This window comes from Ammospiza caudacuta, chromosome 3, assembly GCF_027887145.1.
Source record: "Ammospiza caudacuta isolate bAmmCau1 chromosome 3, bAmmCau1.pri, whole genome shotgun sequence".
Lineage (NCBI taxonomy): Eukaryota > Metazoa > Chordata > Aves > Passeriformes > Passerellidae > Ammospiza > Ammospiza caudacuta.
The window spans coordinates 93391486-93402081 of NC_080595.1; the positions used below are offsets into that span (position 1 = coordinate 93391486).

Sequence of the window (10596 nt, forward strand, 5' to 3'; positions counted from 1 at the left end):
GCAGTGTGGCTGTGAAAGTGCAATGCTTTAGGTGTTAAGGATGCTTCCTGTCTGGTTCATGTGGGTGAGCAGTATTTGTTTGATGCTCCAGGAGGTAGCAGGGACCAAGGGAGAAAGAACAATTAGAAAAAAATGAGTTGTCCACTTTGCACAAATGAGGATGTCAGCTGAACTTTCAGCTAATGGCATGAGCAAGCATATGAACAAGAGTCTTGAGCAGACTGCTGCTGTAGTTGAGCTCCAGTCACTCATTAATTCCTTGTCTGGACTTCTCTGGTCTCCTTCAAGTCCAAAGAGAAACACAGCACAGCCAGACTGTGATGTGACTCGTGTCCATCACAGCCAATGTCTCATCCAAGTGGGAAATGACAGATCAGCCTGTCCTGTTCTCTCAGCCTTGCTCAGAGGACATGGTTTTCAGAGGACATGATTAGTATTTTTATAATTTCTGACTTTCTGAGGGCTGAGAAAGTGGGTAATTAAATAAAAGAGTGAAACAAACTCTTAGGAGACTCTTGTGGGACTGACAGCCTGGTGAGGGCACTGGCAGCTTTGCTGAGCTCTGCTGCTGTTTTGTGGCACTGCTTTGTAGTGAGTTAGGTCTTTACTCAGTGTTACCAGAGGCAGGAGGACTTCAGAAGAACATGAAATGGGTTTACTACTTGTAATGCTGTAAATCAGTGCATTCACCAGTTTAGGTTTTAAAAAGATCCTACTTATTTCATAAAAATGCAGTGGTACGAGCCAAATATTCAAAACAGCTTAAAATGTGTGGCATGGTATGAAAGAGGTACTAAGATTCCATTGAATGTTGCACTCAAGAAGGAGATGAAAATGCTTTTAGATATGAATAATTAAATATAATCCATGCTGTCAGACTTCTACCTTAAAGCCAGCCACTTAATGAAAGAGGTCTGGCTTTGTGCAGAGATGCATCTCACCTGTAAGGTGCATGGAAAAGGACTTGGAAAGCCTTGTTTGAAGCATCAGCCACTGCTGTCCATTTATCAGCTGTCCCTTTACCAGCCTTGCTTGTGAGTCAGCATGGAGAGGTGATTCCCAGGAGCAGAGCAGGTTATGAGGAGCTAGGAGAGAGGAGGCAGGTGCTTATACAGGGGTGATTGAGAAGGAACACAAGATGAACATTTCACTCCTTGTCCCAGAACAGCAAACGAATGAGAAACAGTGGTTATTTGGTTATCTCTGCACTGTTTTATAAGGAGGGATAAAAAGGAGTCTGAGTGAGGCAGTCAAAACAACTAGGAAGGAAAATGAACCTCATAGCAGCAGCTGTAGCTAGAAACACATGTGAAGGCTGTTGTTAAACATAACATACAGTCAGAAATAACTTCAATTTGTAGGAGAGAGTGTAACTGAAAGTGGAAGAGAGCACAAGGTGCATCACTGTCATGAAATTGTGATCATTTTTACATTTTTTAAAATTATGTATCTGCCTTATGATGTAAACTACAAATCATGCTGGAGACAACAGAAACTACTGGGTTCTGGAGGCAGACAGCCAAAGAGGAGTTCTGTTTCTAAGCCAAAGGACCCTTGGAGTTTGGTGATATAACCCAGGGGTATAACAAGAGCAGCAAGGTTCTGAAATGAAAATGGAGATATTTTGTTTGATGGGCAGCTCTCAGATCATGAGAAATTAAAGAACATTGTTTCCTTTCACTTAATGTCTTTGCCTTCATGACCTGAGAATAATAATGTCTGAAAAGGGGGATTTCTTTTTCTAACATAATTCAAAATCCCATTGCCATAGATTCCAGCTGTCACAATTTTCAAGTCTTGCTTGTCTTCATGAGTCTTAATTTTGCTTGCAATGACTTACTGGCATTGTGGTATTGTGTGTTTGTGTGTTAAAAGCTACTCTTTATAAGACTTGTAGTGTTTTCTGATATGCATCAATTCTATTCCTTAGACAGATAAAAGCCAAAGTAATCACTTTCAACATTTATTCCAAATACTGAAGCTCATGGGTTATGACTGGGCAGAAAGGTATGTACTTAAAATCATAATTAAATACTGGTTTTGGTGGCTAATTTCTTTTTCCTCAAGAATGCATATAATATGTACATTAGAATTTCAGTCACGTGCTCTTTTGAGGAGAATCTCCTGCTGGTGTCCATCCACTATTGTGCTACAGCACACATCATGTAGGCATTTTGGATGAAACTAAGCTACAAGATGTGATGCTGGTGTGCAAGTAATGGACTCCAGAGTACAAGCAGACATTTTGCCTGTAGAACCCATCTAGTACTAGTCCAACAGAGAAACAAACCCTTAGAAATATGTGCAGTGTGGGCCTCAGGTCCTTATCAGCAGCCTTTTCATTCTGTGTGTCCACTCCTGCTGGTCTGATTTATTTGTGGATGGAGTCATTGCTGTGTGTTTAGGATGTGAAAAACAGCCCTGTCTCTCATTTAACAGGTTTTTCATAACTGCCTGATGTGAAAAAGGGAAACAACTTTTAAGAGACTTCGTGGCATAGCTTCTGGGATATTGTGTGGTCACAAATTATTACCTCTTAAAGTATTTTATTTTAGCAGAGATCAGAATCTGAGTTTGTGAATCATGCTTCAGGCTTGAAGTATCCATTGCAGGGAAGTGTATCCCTGCTGTTATTCATTGTAATTACCAGTCTTGTTAGCAATCTGAGCAAAGGTCAGTAATGGATCTGCAGACTAAATCATATTCCTCTCTGCCAGACTGCATGTCTTTTGTGGTTATATATAGGGTTTTAGCCTTCAGGAATACCAACCTGCCTCTTTTCACAGTGCTTAAAGTTGTGCTGAAATTACCTTAGATTCTGAATCAAGAATAATGCTTGGGATTATTACAAGCAGAAACAGTGAATGCTTTATTATTAGCAATGATTAATTATACTGTTAGCTTAATGTGGCCACAATAGAATTATTATGACTCCTTTTCTAATTATATTAAGAGATCTCTGTTGCCACAGTAATTTGATCTGTCTACATCCTGCCTCTCCTCAATTTATTGCAGATTATTGCATTGACGCTTCTGTACTAAAGCTAGTAGCAAGAGATTCCTGAGAGCACACAAATGACCAGGCTATCATAACTCTGATCATAATTTTCCCATTATATAATAAGTATGGAGCTTGGTTGCTGAAATGAGAGTTACTGATTATATCACTGAGCTTCCCACATTGGAGTGTTATTTATTCAGCTGTTATTACTCTTTCCTGGTAGAGAATCCAGCTCTGAAAAAACACTGCAAATGTTTCTCTCAATTGAAATATAATTTTGGTCCTGCTGCTTCTCAACACAGGTGCCAGCATGTGTCTTTTGGTCTTGTTCAAGGAATGAAGACTCGGAGAGGAGAAGTAGTTTTTCTGGAAGATGTTTTAAATGAAGTTCGTTCAAGGATGCTACAAAACATGACTTCCACAAAAAGTTAGCTATTTCAGGTCTTATTGGCTTCTTTTGATGTTCTGTGTTGATCACATTGTGTCATCTTTTCCACCCTTCACTTCTCCCTGTATTGCACTAATCACAGTAATATGCTCCTTTTCTTTCTTTTTGTACTAACCGTAATATAAACAACATTACAATAATTCTTTGCAGCTCTGTGAACTCCCCCAAATTGCAGATTTGCAAATTCTAACATTCAGTGAAGTTATTTTATCATGCCCTGAGAAGGAAGGTACTTGCCTTTTGGGGACAATTGTTTTTTCTGGAGGGACAAATTAGTCAGTAGTAGATATTTGGGGCTGGAGTTCAGGGATCAGTCAGATTTCATCCAAAGGATTTATAGCTCTGACAATTTTCTCTGACAAGAGTGACCCTCGCTTGCCTGCCACTGCTGCCTTGTGACCCTGCTGGCCTCGTGGCTGTTCCTGAGTGCCAGGGAGGTCACTGCTGTGCCCCAGATTGTGCTGAAGGGGGGGTTTGCCTGTGCTCCACCGGGCTGTGGCTCCAGGATCGTTTCCTCCTGATGCAGATCCAAGCAGTTCCCAGTGAAATGCTGCCCCCTCTTGTGCTCTCTGGACTTAGGTGCTGGATTGAGTCAGCGATCTGATCAGCTTAAATAGTATGCATCTTCCTTGCTCTGCCCCCTCAGCTTTTTTGAAACAGATGATTTTCCTTGTAAAATGGACAAGGAGGTGGTGTCCCTGCCTGTGGCAGGGTGTTTGGACTGGATGATCTTTAAAGTGTCTTCCATCCCAAAGCATTCTGTGATTGATGGCATGAATGCTCCCTAAATATACATCCAAATGGTCCATTAGCCATTGGAACAACTTCTTTTGTTTATGCATCTTGTATCACTTGGAGCTATTTATCAGTTTTTCAACAAAATCTGCATTTCCCTGATCTTGGAGATTGGCTGTCATAATTGTGAAAAGGAATTCAGCATAGCCTGCATAGTCTGTCATAATGGACCCTTCTCACTTCAAAATCTGTGCTACACATACAAGGGGAAGTGGGAAAAAGCCCATGTTGAAACAGCTTTTAATGAAGATTTATATCCTGGACTCCTTGTTGCATGTATCCTGACAATTTCCATATTGCTGGTTTACAGTTATGGAAGATCTGCTCTTTTTTTGGCATCTCCAAGTCTGAGCAGGAGTCATTGTGATGCTGCAGACTTAACAATGTTTTTCTGTTTCTCTTCAGCAACCAAAGAGACCCAAGATCCTGTGGAGACAGCAGAGAAGGTTGGTCTTGCAGCACTCATAATTCAGGTGAGTCTGTGCTGCCTCATGAGGTGTCTGCAGTGTCTGTTAGAAGTTGCAAACTGAGATGAAGAGGTGTGTCTGGGTGACATCAGTTTATTGTTCCAGGACTTCCGGGGCCTGCTGTCATCAGATTACCAGTTCAGCTGGGAGCGGGCACTCCAGAGCCGGGGAGATACAGGGGTGTTCTTGCAGTACACCCATGCCAGACTCCATAGGTGAGAGGAGCATTTCTGCACAGCACAGTCTGACATGAATTTTAACCTTATTAACTTAGTGCTTTGCTAAGTAGTAATGCCAACTCCTTAAATATGACACATGTTCACTTTTTCAGCAGAAGTGTGAGTTTAAGACAGAAATCATTGAGACTTTCCAGAAGATCAGGCCAATTAATTTTAAATTTTCTACCTCATTTCCATGGAACTGAAGTAACTGTTCATGTAGCTTCTCAGTTCTAGGAACAGCTTCTCTGTGGTTGGTGTCACTGATGAGGAATGGTTGCCTAGAACTAAGGAAACTGACGTAAAAGCCAAAATACCCACACTTGTAAAACACACCACATCACAGAACTTGATGTTTTGGCTACCCACAGTAACTAGTGGGTATTTTTTAACACTGTTATTTCCCACTGTTGATAGCAGAGATTAAAAGGAGATCCCTTCCTGTTGACTCAGGTCAGACACTTGACATGTTTAATTAATTTTTTTTTAAAGAGTTTCAGAAGAGTCCATGTTGAACAGTTTTATCAATCATACTGAACTGCCAGAGCAGACCTCAATATGTGTTTTCATGTACAATTCCTTCCTGGGTGAGACCAAAGGTGTGAGGCAATGGTAGCAGGACATGGTGTTCAGGGAGAACGTGCAAGCCTGATCCTTTTCTCTGGTCTGTTCTTCTTGTACTCCCTTGTCATGTGACTGATGGTTCTAGGGTACCATTAGTGGGGGATTGTCTACCTCCCTAGTCCTTTTAGCTTCTGGACCTGTTGTCCATGCATATGTCTAATCCTGTTGATAATTGAATGGCCAGCACACATTTTTCATTTTTTTTAATCTTAGGTTGAAGTCAGCTAGTGTGTTTCAGTGCTCCATTCAGCTTGAGCTGAGCCTACTCTGTTTCCTTAAAAACACAGATTACTGTGGTTTTTCTGTTCAGCATTGCTAGGAGTTGGTTTTCATCCAACATTTGTTTTCCATTCCTATGTTTTAGTTTAGAACAGATGCATGGGAATGCAGAGCTAACTGATGTGAATGTGTCATGCTTGCAAGAGCCAGATGCCATCTCTGTTCTTCAGCATCTTCTCAGGTTTGTCTAGTTTTCTTTCCAAATTCCATTTCCCTTCAAATAAATATCTGGATATGCCACTGACCTATTGAGAGGGCACAGCTGTATGATTGTAAGAAAAAATGGCTTGTTTGAGGCAATGGCTTGCCTTTTGTGCCACATGGATTGGATTGCAGCATTTGAAATGTCCATGGCTTTAGAAGCCATATGATGGTAAAAGCAGAATTTGGAACATATTTGGTGTACATGAGCCTCCTAATTATTTCTTGTCTTCACAAAAGTGTGCTCATCTCTGTATAAACATTAGCTGCAGATCTGCTTGGTCCCTCATGTTCTGTTTTTGTCATGTGGGGAAAGAGAGGCGGTGAGGTACATGAAATATATGTGTGCACATCTGGGGGCTCAGCATCCTTCAGAGCTACTGAACATGCACAGCTGTTAATAACAGTGGTGTTCTTCATTAATTCAATCTTTAGGTTGAGCAGTTTCTGTTTTCATTAGTTCACAGATGTAATTAAACCATGGAGATGAGGGAGTTGTCAGTGTTGCACGGCCTGTGATGGAGTCAGAAACAATTGAAGCTTTCAGAGTTCCTACTGAGAATACTGCATTGCACACTGTGCAGTGCCAGCAAGAACTTTTTGACCCTACTAAGACCTTCCTGAGGCCATGTCTAAAATTAGGACTTCCAGAAGTCATGCCAGTGTGCCAGGTGGCTCCTTTGACCTGCAGGTGTGGGCTGCAGAGCCCTGCCATGAACTGTGACAGCCTGCAGAGGCCTGCCTGCAGCCCATCGTTTGCTGCACACTCTCCTGAGCAACAGCAGGACCAGTAGTGCCTTATTTAGGCAGTGCCATTGTATTTCACATGAAACATGTGAGCTGTTCCTTGGGACTTTTTTATACTCTTACATGACAGCTGAGCTGTTGTTATCAGTGTGTGCTCCCCAGTTCAGCAGCTTGTCTTAAAGAATGGAAGATTCCCTGGCAGTTCAGCTTGGACATGCTGGCAGGGATGGGCCTGGGAGCTGAGCAGAGATCAGGAAGTCCAGTCCCCACTCTGAATTTGAAATCTCTTCAGCCCTGGAGGTGTTGGTACCTTCTTGCAGGCTGTGAAAAAGGACAGCAAAACACACAAAGAAAAAACATAGCTGTCATGACTGCCTGTAATACCCTGTTTAATACTGTCTTACAAAGTCAAGTGTATTGTGTAAATTATGTAGGATGACCCTGCTTGAGCAGGGAGGTTGGACCAGATCACCCATTGTGGTCTTTTCCAACTTGAACCATTCTGTGTGATTCTGTATTCCAGGATTTGTCTTTTTCTAATGTTGCAAGATTCCTATTATCTACTTAAAATGCTAAGCTGCATTTACTAAAGGCAATGTCCTCTAAGGGACTATTTTGACTTCCTTGGTTATTTAACACGTTTTTTGCTCCTAGAAACGTACAATTAGTGTTGAGATGTAAAACCAGACATAATGTTCCAGGAACAAATATAGCTCTTGTGTTCTCTTTGCTATAGCCTGCCTCTCTGAGCTGTTTGCATGATGAGGAGCAGAAGCAATCTCCTTCAATAATAAGTGAACAAGGAAGGAATAATCAGTTGTGTGTTAATGACATGGCTTAGGTCTGCTTCAGAAGATTAGTTTTGCTAATTCTACAGCTGTGGTTGTGTGCTTGTTCTGACTTTAGCAAGTTTGATGAGCCTTCTATCTGAGTACATCTTGTACCACTTCAGCACCAAACAATCCTTTCCTCCCTTCACAGGTACGATGAGGTCCTGTACAGATCTTCTCAGGATCTGCAACCCAAGCACATTGTCAGCTACCTCCTCACACTGAGGTAAGGTGTTTGCTGATCCTGGCCATGTCTCCAGTGAGGACAGGTCTTCCTGAGCTGGCTCTGCAGCCCTCACATCTGCACTGCTTTGAAGAGTAAAAATAGCGGGAAGATGTAAATTTGTGGCACAGTTTCCCTGAAGCAGGAAATATATAAAGTAGGATAGCAAATAATGTAATCAATAGTTGAGATTAAGGCTGGAGCCAGGAGCCTCCTGACAAACTTAACACCTTTTAGGAAAAAATAATCATTTGGCTGAAACACAGTATCTGAACCCAAAATCATGCTGGACTAACGATGTCTTAAGGAGCAGATTTTAGCTGATAACATCCTTTCAATATCAACATGTCAGCTAGGAAATTTTATCCAAACCGCTTTTAACCACTGTCTCAGCCCATGAACAAAGCTTGTTATTAGTGTAAGTCGTACTGTGGATCTGATTCCCAGAGGAGTGGACAGCACCATGAAATGCTGGTGTAGGCTTGGTGGAGGAAGCTGTAGAGCCTGTGTATGAGGAAGGCTTTAACAAGTTAAGGAAAACTGTGTAAAGAATCATACATCTTGGGAATGATAGGATGGGCTCTCAAGGATCTTCCCAGATCAGTCTTGAGACTGTTCTGTGGGTTTTTAGGGGGGAGAGAGGGCAGGGAGTGGGAAGGTATGTGTGAAGCAGGGAGATGATTTTGGAGCTATTTTAGGAGAATGAAGTTGTCAGGGCATGCCACCAACACCATGCGGACCACAGAAAACCATGCCCTCCTTCAGCCAGGTGAAGAGGCTGTTGGAAATCAGCCCGTGGCATGCTGCACTTGTGGGTGGCTCTTCCAGTTCTGCCGCTTTCTGTAGCCCACAGCGCTGCTGCGTTTGCCAAGTGACTTGCTCCTTCTCACCGTTCTCCCGTGTTTTCCCTTGCAGCCACCTGGCAGCCGTGGCACACAAAACCCTGCCCGTGAAAGGCAGCGCCCCCGCCGTGGCACAGGTGCGGGGTTGGGGGCTGGGGGGCGGCCCAGGAAGGATCCGTGAGGGCTTTGCCAGCCCAGCCGGGTCACCACTGGGGGGAATACGAGCCCGCAGGCGCAGGAGCCAACAGCCAGGCTCTCCCGTGGGCGGAACCGCTTGGGGAAGGCAGGGATTGCTGTTCACAGCTGTGCCTTCCGGAAAGGGCTGCTCTGCTTGATCCTCCAAAAACACAACGCTCCCTAAGGACAACTGCTCCAGACCCAGTCAAACACCTTTTCATCACCTTTCCTTCTAAATGTTTTAAGAGTAAACATTTGAGCATTTAACTTGCTCGTTGACTTTTGATGGTTTCCTTTAGTGGTTATGTGGGAAGATAAAGAATTAGGAGAGAACTGAATCTGTCTCCTCCCTCTTGCCACCTACATATCCCAAGTTGTCGGTATTGCCTTTCAAGCTAAAGCACAGAGGCTGACAACTGTTAATGTGCCATTCCAAATAAATGCAAATTCTTCTTACTGATCTCCCAGGCAATGTTTGACCCCCCTAACAACTCAGTAAACGATATATTAATTACACTGCCTCTCTTATTTTCTTTCATCTATTTCAAAAGGAATTACCTATTTGATTTTGGTAGGAAATCACATTTAAGTGTTGAGCTGTGCTGTGGGGGAAACACATTCTGTGGAATTGGTGGAGCTGCAGTCTGTATTTGAGCTTTGATACTGTAGGCATTAATTCCTTTGACTGCATCAAACTTCAAGGAAAACCTCAGTTCCTTATCCTGTAAATAAAAATAAGTATCTTGCAATGTGACAGCTTTCAAGAGCTATGATTTTTGGAGCAAGCTTGATAGAGCCCTTCCCAAACAGCCAGCTGTGTAACAGCCAAGACATGAACGAGGGAGAGTGAAATTTTCAAAGCAGCCCATAGTTGCTTGTCAGCCTGTCACCCAGGCACAGCGAGGGGAGGGATTCCAGCAGTGTCCTCTGGCTGTACTAGCCCCTGGTGAATGATTTTCAGCTTTTAGTCATTGCATTGGTGCTCATGCATTTCTGCTTGCTCTGCCTCGAGGGCTGGGCTGGGCGTTCCTTTCCACCTTCCTTTGTTTGACAAAGCCTCCCTCTGTTGACAGTGCAGTGGGCTGCCAACAGCTGGTGTGAATTCCTGCAGCACTGGCATGTTCCTCAATACTCAGGTTTTGTGTAGATCCGAATCCCAGTGGGGGCTGAGGCTGCATAGCCTCATAGGAACAGGCTGCACAGGGTGTTCTCACCTCGGCATCTAACTGCTGTCCCAAGAACCACACCCAGTTCTCTAGCACTACCCTAAAATGACTTTTTTCCTTGTTTTCCAGGCACGGCTCTGTCTCTTCCACGCAGCACGCTCAGTTCTAGCCAACGGAATGAAACTTCTTGGCATTACACCTGTAAATCAAATGTAACGAGGCCATATCCCATGTCAAGTCATATCTCATAGTAAAATGATTTTTTCCACAATAATGTGGATCCTCTCCTGTGTGTCACTGCTGCTGCAGGCTGGAAACTCCATCTGTGCTGGTTTGTATTCTCCGTGCTACCAGCAGGTGTGGCACAGTCATTTGCAGGGGCAAGGCTATCATACTCATTCTCTTCAGACCTTTGGTGGCAGCAGTGGATTTAAGACACTACTCTACCTGGAATTTCCCATGAAAAAGAACTGCTGTGTATTTGCCATGTAAATATCACATCCTTTTAGTAGAGGAAGTGTTGTTAACTGTGCTCCCCTAAGCAAAGTTCTCCACTCCCACAGTTGCCACTGTGTGCC

At 43.2% G+C, this 10596-nt stretch overlaps 1 protein-coding gene across 2 annotated transcripts in view; it reads left to right on the forward strand.

The window, feature by feature from the left end:
- The window catches only part of RARS2 (arginyl-tRNA synthetase 2, mitochondrial), a 29384-nt gene extending 19100 nt beyond the window's left edge, over nucleotides 1-10284 (forward strand). For both annotated transcript variants that reach the window (XM_058802024.1, XM_058802025.1), the window contains 8 exons: nucleotides 1931-2007; nucleotides 3304-3428; nucleotides 4650-4717; nucleotides 4817-4926; nucleotides 5918-6013; nucleotides 7762-7836; nucleotides 8749-8812; nucleotides 10148-10284. In XM_058802024.1, coding sequence (XP_058658007.1) covers nucleotides 1931-2007; nucleotides 3304-3428; nucleotides 4650-4717; nucleotides 4817-4926; nucleotides 5918-6013; nucleotides 7762-7836; nucleotides 8749-8812; nucleotides 10148-10234 — 702 coding nt within the window. In that variant the 3' untranslated portion in view covers nucleotides 10235-10284. The remainder of the gene's footprint in view (nucleotides 1-1930; nucleotides 2008-3303; nucleotides 3429-4649; nucleotides 4718-4816; nucleotides 4927-5917; nucleotides 6014-7761; nucleotides 7837-8748; nucleotides 8813-10147) is intronic.
- The last annotated feature ends 312 nt before the right edge of the window (nucleotides 10285-10596 follow it).